This window comes from Nicotiana tomentosiformis, chromosome 8 (assembly GCF_000390325.3).
Source record: "Nicotiana tomentosiformis chromosome 8, ASM39032v3, whole genome shotgun sequence".
NCBI lineage: Eukaryota > Viridiplantae > Streptophyta > Magnoliopsida > Solanales > Solanaceae > Nicotiana > Nicotiana tomentosiformis.
Window position 1 is genome coordinate 115,434,992 of NC_090819.1, and position 27,113 is coordinate 115,462,104.

Genomic DNA, 27,113 nt, shown 5'->3' on the forward strand with positions numbered 1-27,113 from the left:
CCTCTATCCTTATTATGTTGTTTTTTCTTATTCTCTTTAGACTCTCATTTATAGAGACACTCAGAATTTCTCTTAGAAGCTTGTGACTTATTTCTACCGTATTTTGGGAGTTGTAACTAATTGAATCGCAATTTGATTTATTTTATATGTTGAGATTTGAGTTTGGACTTTGTATTCCACGTAATTGATAGTCTTACCTAGTCTTAAAGACTAGGTGCCATCACAACATCTTACGGAGGGTAATTTGGTGTCATGACAGATTGCTATACAGGAGGATTAACAATTGAGATTTATATGATTAAGAATTGAAATTAACTAAGAATCTAAAGTTATTGACTAGTGACGATCGAGACAAGGAATGAGCAAATAAGATTATCAGTGGAGAAGATAGGGTTTTGACAGGATAGGTGCAAGATAATTGTTCGGAATCTAAATCTAGATAATTCACTTCCAATATTCAAGTGAGTTCAGTAGAAACTCCTCTCTCGATTAAGTCTTAACATCACGAGATGAACCAACTTAAGCACTATGAAGATATGCAAGAATGCATAGTGGATTGGTCTTTAGGAAAACCTCTTTCGATTATTCTCCTAACTAGGTTTAATCAATGATTCAACTAGCCTCTTTCGATTACTTAGAAGAATATATGAACTCAACCAATAATATAATGCAAAGATATCACAAGTTATGCCTCTCTCGATTACATGAACTAGTGAATATAGACGCAACAATTAAATCTTCCAAAATGATTCAATACATAAAACTAGAGTTATAATCCCCAAACAATCATTAATACACCAAATCCGTCAAATCTTAAAGGGAACTACTCTATACACATGGAGAAATTCATCACAAATATAATTAAAGTATAGGAAAACATAGATTCGATACAAACTTGGTTCTTGAGTAAGGAATGAATGATGAAATCCTTGTGCTTGTGTTTTTCCAACTCCTCCTTAGCTTCCTTAGGTCGCCCCTCTACCCAACTCGTGTTTTCTGGTGTATTTAAGCCATCTCACAATAAACCCAGATGAAACTACCCTTTCCTAGCCGAAATAAGAAATTACTCTAACATTTTCATACCCATGCAGCGCGCTTGTGGGGAAATCCAAAGAACTTAGCAAAATCTTATCGGACCAACTTTTGCACTGCCGCACCGCGCCTCGTGGCGCCCCATGCGGCGCGGCTGTGCCATTTTCTCAAAGTAAATTCGTTTGTTCATTCTTTGACATCCGGACTTGATCCTCGACCCCCGAACGTGATCCTGGCTTAATTGCTCGGGCTTCTACTCACTCGGGCTTCTACTCATACTTCAAAGCTCCAACTTGTTCGATTTAGCTCCACATTACCTGTATAGCTCGGAATCATTTCCTATAAGGCCTAAAATGCACGATAAGTTCAATACACTAACATTGAAGCTCAAACACAAGTAAAATGCAGTAATTTGAGTGCAAACTATGACTAAAACACTTGATTCTAGCCTACCATCAACACCCCACACTTAAACCATTGCTCGTCCTCGAGAATCAAACTGCACTTCACAAAGACATGACCTTTTTACACAATTCCCCTAAATCATCATACCAAGAATATTCAGAACAGACTAAGCACTCTAACATAACATCTTTGCCTCAAGATTTGACTCAAAATCACCACGCATTTTTCACAACCTGCTCACTTACTCTAACATAGAAGTCAACGACATTACCTTTAATTCGTGAATCAAGTGCCCTCACACAACAATCGAGAGTAGTTCCACACACAATGAAATTTAAGAACAATTAGGAACTCAATATAGAAAGAATTCACTCACTCTCAGAAATAATATTCATATGCCACAAGAGACGTACCATAGGATTTCTCGTAGTGTAATACTCTACTAATTGAGCTCATTCAGTCAAGGATCATGTAGGACTTTAATTGATTGTAATGTAGGTTGCGAGATGGGTAGTGTGTGTGTATATATATATATATATATATATATATATATATATATATATATATATATATATATATATATATAGTGACTACACCTCCGTAAGCAATTTTAATGCATATACATTAGCAATTCAAACTCCACACTTACGTCAAGCATAACTCCACCTTCACGTCAAAATACGTCAACTCCCAACTTTGATAAGCACAAATACATCAAGAATTACCACTATCAAGGAATTTTTTTCACCACAATACAACAATAGTTTTCTTTTCTTTTTCCAGTCAAGCGGCTCTTACTTTTTCAAAACAATGCACCTTTCTGCTATTTTAATAGTTCCACTCAAAAGCCAAACCAACACTGCACACTTAACTTTTTACAAGGTTCATAACAAATTTAAGTGATCACGAGAGGTAAAAGGTTCAAATAGATGGTTAATCCAAATAAATGGGTAAGGATTTTAATATGGTTACCAAAGAAACAAGATTACAATCTCAAAGGGGTTAACTAAGACACATAACAATTAGGTGAGTAAAAGCATATAACTTCCTCAACAAAGAAATACCTATATCACTTCCAAGACTGAATAAAACTACTATTTCGCTTTGCAAACACATGGGGCAAGTTCTAAACATCAAATGCAATGCACAGAATAACACAAAACCTCACACACATATTAGCACATAACTCACTTAGGATCAGATCTATACGGACTCTCTAGTCAAATCAGTTAAGCAGAGTCAAGATCAAACATATTTAAGGTACTTATGCAAGAGTCAAGAACTGATCCTAGGCGTCACAACTAAGGCACTTACTACTCTCAATGCATAATAATGTCAAGAGATATTTCTTTCATTTCAAAGCATCGCACAAGGTTTCCTACTCTTAAAAAATAAAAACTAACTATACCCAGTCCAAACAAAACCTTTGGAAAAGAACCGCGGCACAAAGAAAAACCAAAGGGGGATTGCTACACAACCTAAGAAAAATAAAATATATTTTTTTCTATGACTTTAATCCCTCAAGAAGACAGCCGAGGAAATTTATCGTCGAGAAAAGTAAAATTTGTATTTTATTATATTTTTCAAAAATCAAAAGAAACGATTACAAACACACACACACACACACATACATATATACATTCCCCACCCCCACACTTTAGGTCGTGACATGTCCCCATGGCACACAATTAAAAAGCATAAGGTAAAGAAAACATCCCTGAACATCTACTCTAGGTATGAGTCAAAGTCGGGCTCCGTCTCTCGCGCCCGAATTAATGCACACATCCATGCGGACAACTTCTTCTCGGCCTTATTTGGATACACCCCACACTTATCTTTATTTCTCACTGCAGCCTTCTCTTTCGCGCCCTTTACTTTTTACTCAACACTCGCAGCTGGTTTGTCCTTTTGTGCCCCATTTGTTGCATCTATCTTAAAAGTCACAGTCTCCTCACCTACTCTAAGCATGAGTTTTCTCACTTGTATATCTAATATATCTCTACCTGTCGTTAAGAATGGTCTTCCTAATATGAGGGGGACTTCCTTATTTTCCTCCATATTTACCACTATAAAATCCATAGGAAATACAAACTTATCCACCCGAACTAACACATCTTCCATTATCCCATCAGGTATTATAGTCGTTTGGTCTGCCAACTGTAAAGATATGGGTGGAAACCTTATCTCTCCAATCTTCTTATCCAGTTTCCTATAGATAGATAGAGGTATTAAATTAATTGAAGCATCAGAATCACATAAGGATTTATCAAAATTAATAGTTCCTAAAGAGCACGGTACAGTAAAACTCCATGGATCTCCATACTTTAGTGGGAGTTTATTTTTACAATATCGCGCTGCAGTGCTCTGTGAGCTTGACCACCGAGGTCTCCTCTGTTTTTCTCTTCTTCATAAGGATCTCTTTCAAGAATTTTGCATAAGCAAGAATCTGTGAGAGAACTTCTGTGATTGGTAAGTTTACATGAACCTGTTTCAGCACATCCAGAAATCTCTCAAACTGCTTGTCCAGCTTTTCTCTACCTAGCTTTTAGGGGAAAGGAAGAGCAGACATATGCTTTCTCTCCTCAGGTTCTTCCCTTCTCAAGTTTTCTTCCTTATTCTTTCTCTCAGCTTTCATCTGGCCTTTCTTCTTCTTATCAACCTCACTTTTCAACTACTCCCCACTTTATTTTTCAAGTCTCATATCTTTTTGGATTGGGGTGACATCTTTCAACACTTGCCCACTTCTCAAAGTTACAACATTCACTGTTTCTTTGGAATTTTTTTCTGTATTAGTCGGGAGCGTTCCTAGGACCCTCTCAAACATTAAGTAGCTAGTTGCCCAACCTATCTTTCCAGGTTTCAAAAAGATGTGCTCAGTTATTTGATAGTTGCACTATGGGTGTCAAGCCTCTCATCTGTCTTGATTATCAAGACCTTGTCCCTAGGGTCTAGAGTTACTTTGCTGCCATGAGTTCAGACTACCATATGGTGAATTCCAAGAAGCGCTTGGGTGCCTATGTCCCATAGGATTGAAATTATTACCACCCTAGTAGTTTCCCCTATCAAAACTCCCACATTATTTACCGCTTTATCTGTAGCTACGACATGACACTCATGTGTTGGATGAACCATTCCACAGAAGTCACAAATCGGTGATGGTTGGACCTGGACCTTGGCTAAGGTCAACTTTCATATATCTTTGGTCATGGCATCTAGTTGGGCTTGCACCGCTGTATTAGAATCTACTTGATGAACCCCGACTACTTTTCTTCTATTATTACTCTTAGTCGGGCGGTGGTTGGCATCTTCAGATAACTTAACAAGAATTGCCACAATTTTCTCAGGAGTCTTTTTTATTAAAGGACCTCCAACTGCAGTTTTCAGATTTCGTCGTGAGGGGGGTGTCAGTACATCCCAAAAGTCCTACTAACACTTCCTCACTATCTCTTTGAATCTTTCCCAAGCCTCGAAATCTGTTTCAGTATCCTACTGGTAGAAGTTGTGAATTGCCCTTCTGAACTTCATTGTTTTTGCAGATGAGAAGTATTTTTTGTCATGAAACTTTTTAGTCATATCTTCCCATGTCATAATCGACCCTGTTGTAAGCTACGAAGCCAGTGTTTCGCGTCATCCTTCAGTGAAAAGGGGAATGCCCTTAAGTAGACTGCATCCTTTGATACTCCATTATATTGGAAGGTGTTTATGATTTCTTCAAAGTCCATCAAGTGAGTGTTAAGATCTTCGTTCTCCTTCCATATGAAAATTCAGTTGTTTTGGATAGTTTGAAGCAAGCCTTGCTTCAACTCGAAGTTATTCATTGCTACTAGTGGAGGATTGACACAGGACAAACCCTGATTGTATATTGGTCTGGCATAATCACCCAATGCTCTGCCAGGCCTGGGTACCGTATTCTCAAACTAGACTTCAATAAAGGATCGAATTAGATTGAATCTTCGACCTCCATCATTGTTGACGGTCTCCTCAACTACCTCAGCTGTTATTCGTGCATCTTCTTTTCTCTGTTGTGCTTCCTCTCTTGTAGCTAAATCTACTTCATCCCCATCGTCTTTAACTATCTGTTCTGGGGTTGAAGGTTACCCCCAAAAACTTTTCGGTGAATTCTTTCTCTTTCCTCAACTGTCGCAAAATTGTTTCTACCTCTGAATTGTATGGAATCAATTCCTTTGAAGACGATCGAGTCATACACCATAGAAGTCAATCTGTTTCCTGCACACGAAAGAGGAAACTCGTGAGAAATAAAATAAAATAAAATACTTCTATAGAATCTTATATTTCGTCAAGTTTTAAGTCATTTTTTTTTTGTTTTGAAATGGTTAAAGGACCTCCAACTGCAGTGTTCAGAGTTCGCTATGAGGGGGTGTCAGTCCATCCCAAAGGTCATGCTAACACTTCCCCGCTATCTTTTTGAACCTTTCCCAAGCCTCGAAAACTGTTTCACTATCCGTCTAGCAGAAGTTGTGAATTTCCCTTCTGAACTTCATTGTTTTTGCATATGATAAGTATTTGTCAAGAAAATTTCTAGTCATGTCTTCCCATATCCAGATCGATCTCGTTGGTAAGCTACAAAGCCAGTGCTTCACGTCATCCTTTAGTGGAAAGGGGAATGCCCTTAAGTAGACTACATCTTTTGGTACTCCATTGTATTGGAAGGTGTTTATGATTTCTTCAAAGTCCATCAAGTGAGTGTTAGGATCTGCGTTCACCTTCCCTCTGAAAATGCAGTTGTTTTGGATAGTTTGAAGCAAGCCTTGCTTCAACTCGAAGTTATTCGCTACTACTGGTGGAGGTCTGACACTGGAAAGACCCTGATTGTAGACTGGTCTGGCATAATTACCCAATGTTCTATCAGGCCTTGGTACCGCATTCTGTAACTTGTCTTCAATCAAGGGTCGATTTAGATTGAATCTTCGATCCTCATCATTGTTGACGGTCTCCTCAGCAGCTCTATGAGCTGCATCAGCTACTATCCGTGCATCTTTTTGTCTCTGTTTTGCTGCCTCTCTTGCAACTAAATCTACTTCGTCCTCACCATCTTTAACCATCTGTTCTGGGGTTAAAAGTTGCCCCAAAAATTTTTCGGTGAGTTCTTTCTCTTTCCTCAATTGTCGCAAACTCTTTTCTACCTCTTAATTGTATGGAATCAATTCATTTAAAGACGATAAAGTCCTACACCAGAGAAGTCAATGTGTTGCCTGCACACGAAAGAGGAAACCCGTGAAGAAACAAATTAAATTAAATTAAATTTTTAAAAAAAAAAAATTCTGAATTAGCACCAAAAACTATTTTGAACACTATTTATTGCCAATCCCCACCAAAATTTGATGAGCGTAAGACACACACTTAAATTGTGTTCGCTAATCAAAGATACAATAACAACAATAATAATAACCTAGTTTAATCCTACTAGTGGGGTCTGGGGAGGGTAATGTGTACGTAGACCTTACCCCTACCATGGTGTAAAGAGGTTGTTTCCGATAGACCCTCGGCATCCTTACCTCCAAGAACTCCCCATCTTGCTCTTGGGATGACTCTAACTCACAACCTCTTGGTTGGAAGTGGAGGTTGCTTACCACTAAAGCAACCTCTCTTGCTAATCAAAGATAGTATAGTATAATATTGTATCCACGGGGATTGGATTTAAACAGTATTTTCGTAGTTTCTAGCTTGATTGCTATCCAGGAGAATCAATAATTGAGTTTTATATGATTAAGAATTGAAATTAGCTAAGAATCTAAAGTTATTGACTAGTGACGATCGAGACAAGGAATGAGCAAATAAGGTTATCAGTAGGAGAAGATATGGTTTTGACAGGATAGGTGCAAGACAATTATTCGGGATCTAAATCTAGATAATTCACTTCCACTGTTCAAGCGAGTCTCTCAAATTCACTCTATTATTAGTTCAAGCGTTCAACAGAAACTCCTCTCTCGATTAAGTCTTCACCTCACGAGATGAACCAACTTAAGCACTATGAAGATATGCAAGAATGCGTAGTGGATTGGTCTTTAGGAAAACCTCTTTCGACTATTCTCCTAACTAGGTTTAATCAATGATTCAACTAGCCTCTTTCGATTATTTAGAAGAATCTATGAACTAAATCAATAATATAATGCAAAGATATCATAAGTTATGCCTCTATCGATTACATGAACTACTGAATATAGATGCAACAAAAAAATCTTTCAAAACGATTCAATACATAAAACAAGAGTTATATTCCACAAGCAATCATCAATACACCAAATCCGTAAAACCCTAAAGGGAACTACTCCATAGACATGGAGAAATTCCTCACAAATATAACTAAAGTATAGGAAAACATAGATTCGATACAAACTCGGTTCTTGAGTAAGGAATGAATGATGAAAGCTTTATGCTTGTGTTCTTCCAACTCCTCCTTAGCTTCCTTAGGTCACCCTCTCTACCCAAATCGTGTTTTCTGGTGTATTTAAGCCGTCTCACAATAAACCTGGATGAAACTACCCTTTCTTAGCCGAAATAAGAAATTACTCTAACATTTTCGTACTGCCGCGTCGTGCCCTGCGCCGCCCCATGCAACGCGCTTTTGGGGAAATATAGAGAACTTAGCAAAATCATATCTGACCAACTTTTACACTGCCACGCCACGCCTTGCGGCGCCCCATGTGGCGCGCCTGTGCCTTTTTCTCAGAGTAAATTCGTTTGTTCATTCTTTGACATCCAGACTTGGTCCTCGACCCCGAACGTGATCCCAGCTTAATTTCTTGAGCTTCTACTCAGACTTCAAAGCTCCAACTTGTTCAATTTAGCTCCAATTACCTTAATAGCTCGGAATTATTTCCTGCAAGGCCTAAAACACACAATAAGTGCAATACACTAACATTCAAGCTCAAACACAAGTAAATTACAGTAATTTGAGTGCAAAAACTGACTAAAACACGTGATTCTAACCTACCATCACCCTCAAAGTGTCCTTCAGAGTTAATTACTTTTTATAGATAGTGGACAAGGCTATTTTTCACTTCAAAATAGATTTGAACAATTCGAAGCATATGCATGTATTTTTGGTTTTCTATTTAGCGTTAAAGAATTGAGATCACTAGATGATGGAAATTTAGAAAATTATTGCCTCAGTCTTATATGTTCCTTAAAGCATAATAATCAATATGATATTTGTGGTTTAGATTTTTATTAAGAAAAATACTAAAATTAGAAAATAACAGTTTAATTAATATACTCAATTAAATAAAAAGATTTGATTCTTTTCGAAATGCTTATATTGCTTATAGAATAATGCTAATAACTCACGTTACCGTTACTTAAGCGGAAAGAAGTTTTTCAAAATTAAAATTGATAAAATCTTAACTAAGATCAACAATGTCTCAAGAGAGTTTAAATGGATTAGCTATATTGTCAATTGAGAAAGACTTATTGGAAGAAATTGATTTTAATTTTTTTTAATAACTTTGCATCTAAAACAAAAGTAAAAAAATAGATTTCAAATAAAAAATAATAATTTCTTTTTTAAAAAAAAGGTTAAGGCCCCTCATAAAGTTTGACTTTAGGTCACTTGGGTCGCCCCCGGGTGTTATTGTTGTTTATTTCACATTTAAATGAATTTCTATTTTTTTTTTCTTTTTTTCCATCGTTCCTCATTAACGCCGGCAATGGTATATGTTATATTATTGAGGCCATAAAGGTTTATAAAATGGATTTATATCATGTATGTGTCACCGCGTTAAGTAGAATACAGACCTTGAAAACGTTTGCCGACTCGTTTTAAACCTTCGCACCTTTTTTATGAATATCTAAATAGATCCCACAAAATTTGTCTCCTTGATTTACATGTGTTATGAGTTTCTACACATCTCTTTCGTCGTGGAAGTATTGCGAGAGTTGGAACAGGGCTTACATGTGTTATGAGGTGTATTGTAGGCATCTGATTCGTAGAATTGCAGCTATTGTTGTCAGAGGATGTTATTAAGGCCAAGCCACTTGTGTGGTGCATGGTGTGATTTCAGCGGAGGAGCATGGTCATGTTGGGTGCAGTGTGTAGGGATTTATACAGTGTTCGTATGTTAGAATCAGGCCTCGTAGAGAATTTCGGATGTTAAAATGCAGTTCCCGGGCTAGTGGACTAAGGTAGCAGGAAGGATTTTCAGTAACGCTCAATAAAGTGTGTTCATATGAGTTGTGGTGGCATGGATAGGTGCACGAAGTGTTGAACAGTGATTTTTGGACAACTCCGGAACAGTTCTTGGAACGTTCGAGGACGAACGTATGCTTAAGTGAGGGAGAATGTAACGACCCGACCGGTCGTTTTGAACTCTAGTGCGTCGTTAGGCAGTTTGAGGCCTCGAGTAGCTCCACTTCATGTATTATGACTTGTACGTGTAGTCGGATTTGGATTTTGGGAAGTTCGGAGTTGATTCGGAAGAAAATTTTAAATTTCGAAAGCTTTAAGTTGGAATAATTGACTAAGGTTTGACCTTTGAGTAAACGACCTCGGAATTGGGATTTGAAGGTTCTAATAGGTTCGTATGATGATTTCGGACTTGGGCGTATGTTCGGGTTGAGTATCGGGTGGTCCAGGAGCATTTCGGTGCCTATTATGGAAAGTTAGCATTTTGGAAGATTAAGAAACTCTTAAGTTTGATTTGAAATAAATTTTGGTGTTATCGATGTCCGTTCGAAGTTTCGAGCCTTGGAATAGGTTTGTATCAGGATTTGTGACTTGCATGCAAAATTTAGCGTCATTCCGGGATGTTTAAGCATAATTCGGACGTGTTCGGCGAAGTTTGAATGTTTGAAAGTTTGAAGAAAGGTTTCGATTGTCGATTCAAAATTTTGATGTTGTTTGACGTGATTTGAGGCTTCGACTAAGTTCAGATCATAAATGGCGACGCATTATTATATTTGGTTGAGGTCCCGAAGGGCCTAGGGTGGATTCCGAGTGATCAACGGATTGGATTTTGGACTTAAGGAAAAACTAAAAGTTTTGGATGCTGGTGTTTTCGCACCTGCGTAGGAAGGACTGTAGGAGTGAGGCAGTGGCTCACAGAAGTGACCTGGGTAGGGCTGGACTGAGGTCGCAGGTGTGATGATGTTTTCTGCACCTACGTGATCGCGAAAGCGGAAATGAAGCAGCGAAGTGGAAGCGGGCAGCTGGGACATTTTCGCAGAAGTGGAGGGGCGGGCGCAGGTGCGAATTCGTGTTCGCAGATGCAGATGTGGGAGGATTTAGGAAAACCGCAGAAGCTGATTGGTTGGCCGCACCTGCCGAACCACAGAAGCGGTCAAGTGGCCGCAGGTGCGATGATCGCTGGGTAGAGGGCTTGTTTAAGTTCATGGGTTTGGCTCATTTTTATTTCATTTCTTCCATGGGAGTCGTCCTTGGAGTGATTTGGAGCGTCATTTCATCGTCAAACATGAGGTAAGTAATTTCTACAAGTTGTGAGCTAAATATACAAATGTGGGCTTGCAATTACATGAAAAATTGTGAAAATTGTGCGATATTAAGAGAAAACCTAGAAATTGGTATTTTTAGATTTTTACCACAAAATTGGACATGGAATTAGGAATATATTATATATTTGAGTTCATGGTGGTTTGGTTTAAGTTAATCTTCAAATATTTTCGTAATCCGGGAATGTGGGCTTGAGAGTTGACTTTATTGACTTTTCGAGCAGAGTTGGGGATCATTATAAATTGTTAAATTATAGGCATTGGAGTATATTTTGATTGATTTACACGTTGTTTGACTAGTTTCGGGATGGTTGGCTTTGAGTTGAGGTGTTAGAGAGGTGTTGGGGCCGGTTATGAAACTTCGGAGCAAGGTAAGTCTCATGTCTAACCTTGTAAGGGGGAAACTATCCCTAGGTGATGTATTTGATATGTGCTACTTGTTGCGAGGGCTACGTACGCACGGGGTAACGAGATTTTGTACGTATCTAGAGTCATGTTATGTCCGGGTAGACTTAGGTTCCCTCCATGCTATAACTGTACTATTTAAGCTGGCACTTGTCTATTAAATTCCTTTATTTTATGTTACAACTTGAGACTAGACTTGCGTAGAGTGATAGACTTGCTATTGTAGAGATTTGATGAGCTTCATGATTAGCTGCGGAACAATTGTGCTCCCCATACGAATTTCTCCCGCGTTGTGCATTTTCATCCAAAAACTTCCTTGAAGTTCATAACTCGCACGTTTATTCATGAATGGGGTCAAGGACTCGTTAAAGCTTCTTATTCTAATGGGATCGGGTCGTTTGCCTCGGTAGTATAATAGATACATCGATGGTTCATGTCGTTCAACCCTCGGCATTGCGCACATTATGATGGGATCGGGTTGTTCGCCTCGGCATGATTATGTATCACACTCTCATGGGAGCGGGTTGTTCGCCTCGACAATATAATAGATGTATTTGTGGTTCGTGTCATTCGACCCTTGGAAGTGCACACATTATGATGGGATTGGGCCATACGCCTTAGCAATTCTATAAAATACTCTTATGGAATCGTGCGTAATATTTGACAAAAAGCTAGTGTATCTGTGAGTTTTTTCTGATTTGAACTGTGACGACCTATCTGGTAAGGTCCATTATATGCATATGCTCCAGTTGAGGAGGTAACTGCTAATTGAGAGCTTGAGTTTATTGTTGAGAGGAGGGTTGTACCACGTATTTATACTTGTTTATTTCGTTTATTTACTCTGACTCACATCTGTTTGCTTCTATTGTATCTGTCTTATTGGACCACTAGTAAGTATCGATGTCGACCCCTCGTCACTACTTCTCTGGGGTTAGGCTAGATACTTACTAGGTACGCGTTAAATTACGTACTCATGCTACACTCGCTGCACTTATTGTGCATGTATATATATGTTTTCGGTGGTCCTCTGGGTGCAGAGGCGCGACTTTTACGGGGACTTTACGGTGAACTGCATTTCCTTGTTACGATCCGCAGCATACAAAGTCTCATCATAGTTATTTATTTTCCCCGAATAACTTGTATTCCAGACGGTTGTTGTATTATTATTGTACTCCTTAGTAGATGCTCATACACTTGTGACACCAGATTTTAGGGGTTCCTACTGGTTGTTCCTTATTATAGTTCATGTAATTATTAACATTTCACCTTAAAAATTATATTTTTATACATGAATTGGAAAATAAAATCATGGGTTTTGCACGTGTACTAGCTTTTATACTATTTGATTAACAGGAATTATGATTTTAAAATAATCAAAATGAGTAATTAAGTTGATCGATCACCGTTGGCTTGCCTGACGGCGGTGTTAGGCGTCATCACGACCTATAATGGAATTTGGGTTGTGGCAAATTGCATACTAGTAATTACCTGAGGTCATTACAACTTCAACTCGTACATGAAGATTCAAAGTTATGACCTCTTAGTCGGTGTATGTACCTCATGAGGACTGGAAAGGAATTCATTATATATTATTTAATAGTTTAAACTAAGTAAGATTAATTTGGTATATAATTTGCTAAGGATATTTTTGGTAAGAAGAAAATTCAAAACTGCTTTTGCTTCTGGAGAGAAGCTACTTTTTTCTATTTCTCAAAAACTGCTTCTGCTTCTCCCCAAAAGTACTCCCTCTCCCCCATAAAAAATTCCTGGTCAAACCAACTGAAAGTTAAGAAAAAAATGCTTTCCCGAGGAAAAAACACTTCTGGCCTAAGCTTGGCCAAATAGGCTCTTTCAATATGAGAAGTGATCTTTTGTTACAGTGTATGAGAGTGTCTTATGCTTACAAGGATTCCCCCTCTTATAGTAGAGGGATCCTACTTTATTTATCAAAAAGAAAACATATAGTGGAGAACCCATGATAAATTGTCTCTTCCTTGATTCCCACCAAGATTCTCTCTCTTAGTGCGGTTGTAACGGCTCTTGTCCGCGAGCTCGATACTGGCTCGAACTTGTTATTGGGTCGAGCCCTCGGCTTTGGCTTGAGTTCGACCTTCGGGGTGGGTGTAGCGCATTTCCGACCACCCTCACATTGCCTTGCAGGTCGATTTGGTCATGGGCTCAATAATGGTATCGAGCTGACTCCTCGATCAGTCTTTGGAACTCGAGGCTCGTTTGTACTGTCTTCGGAACTCATCCCAAAATTCCACTCCAGTCTCTTACCATTCGAACTTGATCGACGTAGGAAGGACGAAATCTATTTCGACCGTATACAGATAGTCCCCTCATTTCTCAGGAAGGATGTGGTGAGAATCGATATGATTTTCGATGGTTCGATCGGGTTATAAGCTGACATTTTTGCAAGGCTCGATCATGTCGTACGCGATAGTTGTCCCATCGATCTAGTCTTTCAAGGTATTTAATGCATGTCAGATGGTGGTCGGCCACCACTGATACAGAATCGCCACGATGTAAGCCTATAAATAACCCCTCCATTCATCATTTACCACTTTTACATCTTCACTCTTCCAAATTTTCTTACTCTTTCTCTCCCTATTTCGCCGTTTGTAGAGCCATCTACACCAGTGTTTGCCATCATCAACCTTTCATCATCCTTTGACTTTCTTTCTCTTATATCAATGGCCAAAACTTCGAAAACTGTACCTCAAAAGGAGGAAGCTTCCTCATCACGGTCGTCTGGCAACAAGGCACCGGTGGAGCCGCCTCCCCAGGAGTATGTTCCTGGCACGTGTACCCTAAAGATGGACTTTAGGGTCGAAAATCCTTCGTCAGTGCCGGGTCGATGCGAGTATGTGTCGATGTACATGTGCTCGATATCAGAGGGCCATCTCGAGGCTATAAGGAGAGACTGCAACTGGGGTCCCGAGGTTGTGTTACAAATCCCCTCTTCCGAAGAGAGCATCACCATTCATGTGGATGGGTTTTTAAGTGTTTATACTAACCCTTTTACATTGGGTCCCGTCGACTCAGTGATCATCGATTTTTGTAAAAGATATCAGGTCACCATTGGTCAAATTCATCCTTCTCTATGGTGCATAGTAATATTACTCCACTTCTTCTCCAACAAGGCCGGGGGCTGGATATTTCCTTAAATCACCTTATACGATTGTATCGGCCTCTAATCTTTCGAGGTCTAATCAGGCTCCACCGTCGGGCATCGAAAGTTTTAATGACGAGCATTGACGAAGACAAGGATCGGGGTTGGATGGGCCATTATATTCGGTTGAGGACCCGCGACCTAATCCCGGAAGAGAAGCTGTCGTTCCCCGAGGAGTGGAATTTCAAACGTAAGTGATTTTCATAAGGCGTTCGCTTCTATATCTTTCTTTGATTTTACTTGATATCTTCCTTCGATATACAACCGCCCCTTGGATGCCACAAGCGGTCCCCGACCTCGAGGATTGGGTTCGGAAGTTAGCCTCGACTTCCTCTTATGCCGAACGCGCTTGGCATGATTTGGCAAAAGGCAGATGGGAGGCCAAGAATCACGGTAAGGGTCTCTTCTTATGTTTTTCAAAACGCTTTATATGCTTCATTCGTTACTGGCTTCCTTTTATGCAGGTGTAACCAAGGACGCCATTTTGAGGCCTCCGAGTGGTGAGGAAAGAACCAAGTCCCCGGTCTCGAAACCGGGGAAAAACAAAAAGTGAAAGGTTGTCTCTCGGTCTGAGGACCCCAAACCCAAAACTCGAAGAGTGAAGAGGAAAGCAATCGCTCTTTCGATGGAATCGGTCCAACGACTGAGAGAAGAAGAAGAAGATGTTTCGACTTTAGTGGTTTGATCTGCGAAAGCTATTGAGATCGCCAAACCTTCTGAGCTGATGATAGCCACACTGGTCGGGGCCGGTTCCAATACCCTGAGTCTCGATCAGAGTGCCCCGAGTGATTCTCTTGGTACCATGATAGTGGGTCGTTTGCCTTCTCTTCTGACCTACTCTGAGGAGGCGTTGAAAGAAGCTCGAGAATTGAAGACCCCCGATATGGGCGGAGGCTCTAGTGCAGGGGATCCTTTTCGGGATTGCTTTGCTGGAGTCGATGATGCCTCCGATATCGGTGACGTTTTTCGTTTCCTAGAAGAGGCCCAATGTTTCATTTCTCGGGTAATGACCTTACTGAGTTTGGTTTCTTCATTCTTTTCTAAACTTGGCTCGTGTTTTTTCCCTTATGTGTAGGCCATTAGAAAGTTTCGAGCTGACCTCGGTCTGTGTGAGGTCGAGCTTCAGAAAGTATCGGGGGAGAGAGATGCTCTGAGGCTCCTCTGCGGCCAAAAGGATGAGGTTATAAAAGACCTCCAAGCAGATTTGGCTAAGGCTCGAGAAGAAGAGGCCGAACTGGATAAGCAGGTGAGCCTTGTTCTGTTAGAGTATGGGTTTGACCCAAATATGGAAGCTAACCCTTTGTTATCTCAGCTGCAGCAAAAGGTCGAAAAGATCGGATTGCTTCGGGATGAAGTTGACCAAATCAAAGCCGAATGCGATCGGTGGAAGGAGACTATCGAACACCTGGCTGCAGAAAAGGAAACCATCTTGGCCAAATTATTATCGGCCGATGTTTAGCTTCGAAACGTTAAGCAAAAAGTCTCAGCTCAGGCTAAGAGGATCGGGGACCTTGAATCAAGGCTTGCTGAGGCCAAGGCGGAGGTCGAATCATCGAAAGTCATGGCGGATAAGTCTATTATTGTTTATCGGGCCGATGCCGAGGCTTCTCAAACGGAGGCAAGAGAGGCAACGGATGTTGCCGACACTCGAGCATATCGGGTTACCAAACTTGCTAAGTGTCGATATCGGAGGGATACCCTTGAGGAGAAACACGCTCGAGGTTTTGATCTTGCTGAAGAGATAAAAAAGGCCAAAGAGCTCGAAGTTGATGTTGAAGCCTTAGTTTCCAATGGCGATGATGATGGTGATGATGACGATGATAGCAAGGGCGGGTCCGATGACGAAGGGGAGCCCGGTGGAGAAGAGACCGCTCTTGATGATAACCCAGAAGCTTAGCCCTTGGCTTCTATGTCACTTTTATTCATGTAGATAATCTTTGTATATTTATACAAATATCTTTTTATTTTACTGACTTGTTTCGGCTTTCTTGCCTTGTGAAGCTTTTCGTTCATGCCTTGCGAATGTTTTTATAGGAGATTCCATCGAATTCGGTCTTCGTAGGTTTTATGGCCGAGTGAGTGATTGTTTAGAACTCGAAATCAAAATATCTTTGCCCGTAGGCCATTTATGATCGAGTGGGTGATTGCTCGAACTCGAAGTAAGATAGCCCTTAGGCTTTAATAATTGAGTGAGTGATTGTTTCAAACTCGAACTCAAAATATCTTAGCCCGTAGGCCATTTATGATCGAGTGAGTGATTGCTCGAACCCGAAATAAGATAGCCCTTTGGCTTTAATAATTGAGTGAGTGATTGTTTTGCACTCGAACTCAAAATATCTTAGCCCGTAGGCCATTTATGATCGAGTGAGTGAGTGAGTGATTGTTTTGAACTCGAACTCAAAAAAACCCATTTGGGATAAAAGCCGAACTAAGGGAAAAAGAGTACAACGCGTGCTTTGAAACCGGAGGTCTTGATATTTTTCGTCGAATTCCTACAATGAATTAGCGTCCAATGAACGTATATAGATGATAGAGGGGAGAAAAATCATACCTAACAGTAATATCGTTTGAGAACCGATATGTTCCAATTGTTTGGTAGTGGTTTTCCATCCATTGCCCCAAGTTTATAAGACTCTTTCCCGACTATATCGAGGACTCGATAGGGTCCTTCCCAATTCGGCCCGAGCTTACCTTCATTAGGATCTCGAGTTTTGATGGTGACCTTCCTTAGGACCAAGTCCCCGGTCTTGAAATGGCAGAGATTGGTTCTTCTGTTGTAGTACCTTTCGATTCATTATTTTTGTGCAGCCATTCAAACCAGTGCCGCTTCTCATTTTTCATCTAATAAATCGAGGCTAGTATTCATTGCCTCGTAGTTCGATTCTTCCGATGCATGTCAAAACCTTGCGCTTAGTTCCTCGACTTCGACCGGAATTAAAGCTTAGGAGCCATACACTAGGAAAAATGGAGTTGCTCTTGTACTGGATTTAGACGTCGTCTGATATGCCCAAAGGACTTCGGGAAAATTTTCTCTCCACTTTCCTTTAGCTTCGTTCAATCTTTTCTTCATGTTTTGGATGATAATCTTGTTCGTTGATTTGGCCTATCTATTCCCACAAGGATGATATGGTGTTGATAGTATCCTTTTTATTTTATGGTCTTCGAGAAATTTTGTTACTTTACCGCCGATAAATTACTTACCATTGTCACATGCTATTTATGTTGGTATACCAAATCTACACACGATGTGATCCCAGATGAAATCTATAACCTCTTTTTCTCTTACTTTTTCGAATGCTTGTGCTTCAACCCATTTAGAGAAATAGTCAGTCATAAACAAAATGAATTTAGCTTTACATGGGGCCGATGGTAGAGGGACGACGATATCCATTCCCCATTTCATAAATGCCATGGAGAGATGACGGAATGAAGCCTCTCTCCGGGTTGATGGATCATTTGTGCAAACCTTTGACATTTATCGTATTTTCGAACGAACTCCTTAGTCTCCTTTTCCTTGTTATCCCAGTAGTATCCTGCTCTGATGATTTTGCAAATTAGTGGTTCAGTGCCGGAGTGGTTTCCACAAATGCCTTCATGGACCTCCCGTAAAACATAATCGGTGTCCCCTGGCCCTAAGCACACTGCCAGCGGTCCATCGAACGTCCTTATGTATAATGTTCCATCTTCAACCAACGTGAATCGCGCAGCTTTGGTTCTTAGAACTCTAGATTCTTTAGAGTCCGATGGGAGTTTTCCGTTTTTTAAGTATTCAATGTACTTGTTCCTCCAATCCCAGGTTAAACTTGTGGAATTTATTTTGGCGTTCCTTCCCTCGATTATAGATCTTGAGAGTTGAACGACAGTCCCCGAGTCGATCTTATCCTCTTGGACCGATGACCCCAGATTTGTGAGTGCGTCGGCCTCATTGTTTTGTTCTCGAGGTACATGTTGTAGGGTCGATTCTTTGAAATGATGTAGAGTTATCTGTAGTTTGTCCAAACACCTTTGCATCCTATCTTCTCGAACCTCGAAAGTTTTGTTCACTTGGTTTACCACTAGCAAAGAGCCACATTTGGCTTTGATGACTTCTGCTCCCAAGCTTTTAGCTAGCTCGAGACCTGCAATCATGGCCTTGTACTCGGCCTCATTGTTAGTTAATCTAGTAGTTTTGATGGATTGCCTAATAATGCCACCTGTGGGAGGCTTTAGTACGATGCCAAGCCCGGAACCCTTCACATTTGAAGCACCATCTGTGTAGAGGGTCCAAACCCATGTCGATGTAACCGATTTTAATGAGTTCCTTTTCAACTTCGGGTACAAGGTTTGGTGTGAAGTCGGCCACGAAGTCGGCTAGAATTTGGGACTTGATGGCCGTCCGAGGCTGATATTCAATATCGTACCCACCGAGGTCGACGGCCCATTTGGGCAGTCGGCCCGATAGCTCGGGCTTGTGAAAAATGTTTCAAAGTGGGTAAGTGGTTAAAACGCATATGGGGTGACATTGAAAGTATGGTCTTAACTTTCTAGACGCACTTATCAATGCAAGCGCCAGTTTCTCTAAGTGTGGGTATCTAATCTCTGCCTCTCCTAAGGTCCGACTTACATAATAAACAGGAAACTGCGTACCTTGCTCTTCTCGAACTAGGACACCACTCACAGCGATTTCTGATACTGCCAAGTATAGGTAGAGCTTCTCATCTGCCTTCGGAGTGTGAAGTAATGGTGGGCTCGATAGGTACCGCTTCAGTTGTTCCAGTGCATGTTGGCATTCCGGGGTCCAGGCGAAATCGTTCTTCTTTCTGAGTAGAGAGAAGAATCTGTAGCTTCGATCTGACGACCTTGAAATGAATCGGCCTAAGGCAGCTATCCGTCCAGTTAGCCTTTGCACTGCTTTCACACTATCCATGATGGTGATGTCTTCGATAGCTTTGATTTTATCGGGGTTGATCTCGATCCCCCTATCCGACACCACGAAGTCGAGGAACTTGCCCGATCCGACCCCGAAAGCACATTTTTCGGGGTTGAACTTCATGTTGTATTTCCTTAGAATTTTGAACTTTTCCTGCAAATGAGCCAAATGGTCCTCTGCACGCAGGGACTTAACAAGAATGTCATCGATGTAAACTTCCATTGATTTACCTATTTGTTCTTCGAACATTTTATTCACTAGGCGTCGTTACGTAGCCCCTGCGTTCTTTAGACCGAAGGGCATCACATTATAACAATATGTTTCATATTTGGTGACAAATGAAGTCTTTTCCTGGTCCTTCGGGTTCATCTAGATTTGATTATACCCGGAATAGGCATCGAGAAAAATGAGGATCTCATGACCGGTCGTGGCATCAATCATGCGATCGATGTTAGGCAGTGGAAAAGAATCTTTAGGGCACGCTTTGTTCAAATCCTTATAGTCCACACACATTCTGAGTTTGTTCCCTTTTATAGGCACTACAACTATATTGGCTAACCATTCGGGATATTTTACCTCCCGAATGGACCCTATCTTGAGAAGTTTGGTTACCTCATCTTTTATGAATGCGTGTTTTACCTCGGACTGGGGTCTTCTTTTTTGTTTCACCAGTCTGAACTTAGGGTCCAAGCTTAGCCGATGCGTCGTTATGTCCGGTGGGATCCCTGTTATATCTAAATGGGACCAGGCAAAACAATCAATGTTATCGATAAGAAATTGGATGAGTTTCTTCCTGAGTTCGGGGCTAAACCCCGTTCCCAGGTATACCTTCCGTTCGGGCCAGTGCTCGATTAGTGTGACTTGTTCTAGTTCCTCAATTGTTGATTTGGTGGCGTCGGAGTCATCGGGAATCACGAAGGATTGAGGGATCCTATGATCATCATCTTTTTCGATATTCTGGTTATCTGGTTGGGTCGAAGCCGATGTCTGTGATTGCTATTTGGTACCCCGTTCTCCTTTAGAGCCCAATCCCTTTATTGGCAAAGGCGAGGATATTGGTTTCACTTCCTCGATGGTGAACATTTCTTTCGCGGCTAGTTGCTCTTCGTACACTGCTTTGACTCATCTTGATGTTGGGAATTTGAGGACCTGGTGCAGGATCGAAGGTACAACTCTTATGTTGTGGATCCATGACCTTCCGAAAAGGGTGTTGTATCTCATATCGCCTTCGATCACGTGAAACTTTGTTTCCTTAATGGTTCCTGCCACATTTATTGGTAGAATTATCTCGCCCTTGGTGTTTTCACTTGCCATATTGAATCCTTTTAGAACCAGGGTTGCGGGTACGATCTGGTCCTGCAGGCTGAGCTGTTCTACGACCTTTGATCTGATGATGTTGGCCGAGCTACCTGGATCAATTAACACACGCTTAACTTTAGTTTTATTCATGAGTACGGATATTACCAGTGCATCGTTATAAGGTTGTACGACCCCTTCTGCATCTTCATCATTGAAGGACAATGTTCCTATGGGTGTGTAATTTTGAGTTCGAGATCGCTTTTCTCTCACAATCGATATTTTAGTGCGTTTAAGCACTGGTCCCTGAGGGGTATCGGGGCCGCCGATGATCATGTGGATGACGTGCTGTAGTACTTCTTGCTCGTTTTGCTTGCCAAAATCCCTGTTTTTAAAATGGTTCCTCGCTCTATCGCTCAAAAATTCTTGAAGGTGGCCTTTGTTAAATAACCGGGCTACTTCCTCTCTTAGTTGCATGCAATCCTCCGTTCTGTGGCCATGGGTGCCATGATATTCACACATTTGATTGGGATTCCTTTGGGAAAGGATCGGTCTGCATGGGTCGAGGCCATTTAGTGTCTTTAATGCGTCTGATAGCCGATACAATGACGGATGCATCAATGCTGAAGTTATATTCCGATAACCGAGGTGCTTCTATAGGATCGGCATATTTATCAAAGCCCCTCTTTCTCATAAGTCCCCGAGAATTTTACCCTCGTTCACTCCTTCGATTGTTCCGAGCGGTATTGTGTGTTGAACCATTGTTCATCCGATCTGCGATGTACGGTTGATATCGGTCTCTATTCGACCTTTGTTCCCTGTCGATCTCCCTTTGGTTTTTAATAGATGTCCTGTTCTGATGCATGGATCCAGACGGAGCTCCCAACTAGTCATCTTCGACCCTAATTTTTGACTGATATCGGTTGTGTATATCCGCCCAAGTTATTGCTGGATACTCAATCAAATTTTGCTTCAGCCGACGTGCTATCGAACTTTTCTCATTCAACCCTTGGGTGAAAGCTTAGACGGCCCAATCGTCTGTGATCGGTGGCAATTCCATGCGTTCCATTTGAAATCGGGATACGAATTCCCTCAGCATTTCATTACCCCTTTGCTTTACTTTGAAGAGGTCTGATTTCCTTGTTGCAACCTTTATGGCACCAGCATGCGCCTTTATGAACGAATTTGCTAACATGGCAAAAGAATCGATGGAATTTGGCGGCAGATTGTGATACCAAATCATCGCTCCCTTCGAGAGGGTTTCCCCGAACTTTATCAACAACACGGATTCGATCTCATCATCCTCCAAATTGTTACCCTTGATGGCACATGTGTAAGAGGTGACGTGTTCGATGGGATCGATTGTACCGTTATATTTGGGAATTTCGAGCATACAGAATTGTTTGGGGATTGGTTTTGGAGCCGCACTCGAGGGAAAAGGCTTTTGTATGAATTTTTTCGAATCCAGCTCTTTTATCATTGGTGGAGCTCCAGGGATCTGATCGACCCTGGAATTATATGTTTCCACTCTCTTGTCGTTGGCTTCGACTCGTTTTGTGAGCTCCTCGATTAGTATAGTAATTTCGGGAGTGGTCCCCGATTCTTGCTCGTTTGACTTTACTATGGCGGGCTCCGTTCTAGGGGTGATTTCTCGAAGCGGATTGGGCTCTGGTCTGCTTTGTATCTGAGTTTGGCTCTGCAACTGAGCTATCGCTACTTGTTAGGCTTGTAATATCTCGAAGATCATACGTAAGCTGATTCCGACTTCCTCCACGTTATGGGCGTCTCGAGCTATGGATCGGGTACCGCCTTAAATGCTTTTTTCCGGTTCAGAACTTTAGTTCGCCTCAAGAGACACTTGCGAATTGACATCTATTCTAGGTACTTCGATTCGAGCTTCAGTGCTATTGTTAAATGGCCTTCCGGCCCCGGGTACCATGTTGTTGGTTTCATCTTGAAGGTCGGCTTCGTGGTCGATAGGTAAAGCCATTGTTGATTCGAAGTTGTAAATTGGTGTGTATTGCAGATTTATATCAAACAATCACTGTTATCCTTAGCCCTATGGTGGACGCCAAACTATTTACCCGAAAAATCGGATAAAGTTAAAATTGAGTATGGTTCTAAAGATATGTGATATAATTTGATTCAAAACCGTATAGAGATATAGTAATATCTATGTTCTTGACTATGAGAATGAGAATAGTGAGCAAGAAGAGCGAATAAGATAAAGTAAAACGAGCACAAGAGGATACCTTTCAATATGAGAAGTGATCTTTTGTTACAGTGTGTGAGAGTGTCTTATGCTTACAAGGATTCCCCCTCTTATTGTAGAGGGATCTTACTTTATTTATCAAAAGGAAAACATATAGTGGAGAACCCATGATAAATTGTCTCTTCCTTGATTCCCGCCAAGATTCTCTCTCTTTGCGATTGTAACGGCTCTTGTTTGCGAGCTCGATACTGGCTCGAACTCGTTATTGGGTCGAGCCCTCGGCTTTGGCTTGAGTTCGACCTTTGGGGTGGGTGTAGCGCGTTTCCGACCACCCTCACGTTGCCTTGCGGGTCGATTTGGTCATGGGCTCGATAATAGTATCGAGCCGACTCCTCGATCAGTCTTTGGAACTCGAGGCTCGTTTGTACTGTCTTCGGAACTCATCCCAAAATCCCACTCCGGTCGCTTACAATTCGAACTCGATCGACGTAGGAAGACCGAAATCTATTTCGACCGTATACAATTTATTTCACGTTTAAATGAATTTCGTTTTTTTCTTACTTTTTTGAATCATTCCTAATTGAGGTCGGCAACGTTATATGTTATATTACCGAGGACATAAAGGTTTATAAAATAGAGTTATATCATGTATGTGTCGCCACGTTATGTAGAATACAGACCTTGAAAAAGTTTGCCGACTCGTTTTAAACCTTTTGCACCTTTTTCTGAATATCTAAATAGAGCCCACCAAATTTGTCTCCTTCATGAATCATGCACCTGAAACCTCAGGATCTTGCTTTATAAATACACAACGACAACTTCATCAATTCCTACATCTTCTATTATCAAAAACAGCAATTCCAACATCTTCTATTGTAAAATAAAAAAAAAACACAATAAATGGCTTTAACACCTCATTCTTCAACTTCTTTTATCAATATAACAGAAACCAAAGGTATTAAAACACCTGATGATTTCTTAGGCATGGTTTCGTTTGCACTAACGAAGCCATCTTGTCGTCTCATGATAACAAAGAGTTCCATGCAAGAAGCTCACCTCTCTCATGAGAGAGTTATCGGTAATGAGGAAAGGGAAAAACTTCATGTCCTAACAACTACTCACAGTAATATTAATAGTAGTACAAAGGTACCTGTTTTTGTGATGTTGCCACTTGACACCATAACCATGGGAGGGAACTTGAACAAACCACGAGCGATGCACGTGAGTTTAATGGCGTTGAAAAGTGCTGGAGTTGAAGGAGTAATGGTAGATGCTTGGTGGGGTTTGGTTGAAAAAGATGGACCTTTGAAATATAACTGGGAAGGTTATGCTGAACTTGTTAAGATGTGCAAAGAACATGGCTTGAAACTTCAAGTTGTCATGTCTTTTCATCAGTGCGGTGGAAATGTTGGAGACTCTTGCAGGTACTGTTAAAATGCAGTTTATGTTTCCATTAGGCTTTATCACAATCTATATTCTGCTTTATTTCCATTAGGCTCTAGTATTATAGAGCCTCAATAATCTAGCAATCTGTACCAATACACCATTATTGCACAGATTCAGGAAACTTATAATTAGGTTCTGAATGAACTAGGAAGTTTACCTTTTCTGTTCTCATATTCACAAATCACAACACCAATAAGGCAATTCCTATCATCTTAATCAGTAATGTTTCCCAAAGCTTTTAAAGGAAAGAGACAATTATTATTTTTCTCAAAATATCCAATACTCCTATAGAATCTCAGCTTTCTTAAAGTTCTCAGTCCTTGCATGAAATGGTTAACAAAATTATAATCTTTGACAAAAGACATTCTACTGCATGCAATCCAAAGTAATACTTCATAGCTTACAAGGGAATATTTCAAGTGAAACTGGAATTATTCAGAATCGCAGTTCTGGAAGAAATCAAACTGTCACTAAAAATTGTAACGGATTTTGCAGTATTCCTCTACCTCCATGGGTACTTGAAGATATCGGGAAGAATCCAGATCTTGTCTACACAGATAGATCAGGAAGGAGAAATCCCGAGTATATTTCCTTAGGTTGTGATATGTTACCAGTACTCAAAGGAAGAACACCCATTCAGGTATACACTGACTATATGAGGAGCTTCAGAGAAAGATTCAGCCATTACTTGGGAGATGTCATAGTGGTAAGACTTCTGTTATACAATCACATAACCAATATTATCACTTCAATAACTTCCTATTAGTCTATTAAAACTCTAGGGCAACAGTAACTGAAAACAACAAGCACAAGCTTTAGCAAAATAAACACACACAGCATCCACAAAAAACTCTTTCGTTCTTTAAGGGAGGAATAGGAGCTAAGTTGAAAAGTGAAGCTGCTAATTGTTAAAAAAAATGTTTTAAACATTAAACCACTGCAGGTCTTCATTAGGATAGGATTAAATAATTTATCCTAATCCGGGAGAAATATACGTTGAAGGCTAATTTGAAGTAACCTAAGCAAAAACAAATCAGGCTATTTATCCAAAAGAGAGAACGGCGGCTAAGAAAATAAGTGAATAAGCAAAATCGAATAAGTTACTCTATGTAATCTCATGTGGTCGACTAATTTGTTGGTTAGCCATCTAAAAGGTGGACCAGTAAAGTATATAGAATCATCCAAATGATACAGAGTACCTCTTAATATACCATATTATATATATATATATGTTTTGATAACTGTGGTGTCGGGACCAGCTTACACGCACCTCAACTAATTCCACAAAATACCTACTACCTCCACCAGCAAGGCTTGGACAGATGGAAATAAATCACCTACTGTAGTATTTTTATCTCCGCTGGGATTTGAACTTGAGACTTCATGGTTCTCAACCGACTTCATTGACAACTAGGCCACACCCTTGGGTGCTATACTCCTATTGTATTTTCCAAGCTAAAATGGTAGGAAAATTTCAAATTGACATTCTATTTTCTTCTACAGGAGATTCAAGTGGGATTGGGTCCGTGTGGGGAGCTAAGATATCCATCCTACCCAGAAAGTAATGGTACTTGGAGATTTCCTGGAATTGGAGAATTCCAGAACTATGACAAGGTAATGTTTTGCATCTATTGTCAGAGATATTAATAAAATTGTTTTTCCTTACATAAGTAAATCTCAGAAAAAAATAGAAAGACCTTCAGAAGCTGGAAAAAATAAACTAACTTTTTTTTTGTAAACACGTACAGTACATGAGAGCTTCATTGGCAGCATCTGCCAATGCGGCGGGAAAGGATGACTGGGGCCAGGGAGGGCCTCATGACTCAGGACAGTACAACCAATTTCCTGAAGATACTGGATTTTTCCAAAGAGATGGAACATGGAATAGTGAATATGGAAAGTTCTTCCTAGAGTGGTATTCAGGAAAGCTACTGGAGCATGGCGACAGGATCCTAGGAGCAGCAGAAAGTATATACCAAGGAACTGGGGCTAAACTATCTGGAAAGGTAGCTGGAATTCATTGGCATTACAATACCAGATCACATGCTGCAGCAGAGTTAACAGCAGGATACTACAATACGAGAGACACAAATGGCTATCTACCTATATCACGTATGTTCGGGAAACATCGTGTTGTATTTAACTTTACATGTATGGAAATGAGGGATGGTGAACAGCCCCAGAGTGCAAATTGCTCACCAGAAGGCTTAGTTCGACAAGTAAAAAAAGCAACTAGAACTTCTGAAGTAGAACTTGCTGGAGAGAATGCTCTAGAGAGGTACGATGAAGGAGCATATTCTCAGGTTTTGGCAACAAGCAGGTCAGATTCTGGAAATGCATTGAGCGCATTTACATTCCTGAGAATGAACAAACGGTTGTTTGAGCCAGAAAATTGGCAGAATTTAGGGCAATTCGTGAAAAGCATGTCAGAAGGAGGCCGAAATGCTAGACGTCCAGAGTGTGACTCAAGCAGGACAGACCTCTATGTAGGATTTATCAAAAAGACTCATTCTATGAAAGTTAAAGAGATAGCACTAGTGTAAAGATATGCATATGTATAGAGGTAATATGGTCATCCCATTGTAGAATAGCAGAGAACAGTGGCAAAAAGTATTAAATTTCCATTACTCATAGCACCTAAAAGAGTCCACAAGAATTTGAGCCTGTGTCTGAAACTAAACTATAGACGACAAGAAAAAGAAGCTGTGTGTCAGTCTTTCCTATTTTGGTCCAGAGATTGCAAAGCTCCGGGTCATTGGGATGATGAG

The 27,113-nt window shown here is 40.6% G+C and overlaps 1 protein-coding gene across 1 annotated transcript; it reads left to right on the plus strand.

The window, feature by feature from the left end:
- Nucleotides 1–23,799: 23,799 nt before the first annotated feature.
- LOC104106123 (beta-amylase 3, chloroplastic) lies at nt 23,800–26,894 on the plus strand. The gene is made up of 4 exons (XM_009614600.4): nt 23,800–24,323; nt 24,841–25,051; nt 25,849–25,959; nt 26,094–26,894. Exons 1-4 carry the CDS (start codon nt 23,800–23,802, stop codon nt 26,886–26,888), a joined length of 1,641 nt encoding a protein of 546 aa, XP_009612895.1. The 3' UTR covers nt 26,889–26,894.
- Nucleotides 26,895–27,113: the final 219 nt, after the last annotated feature.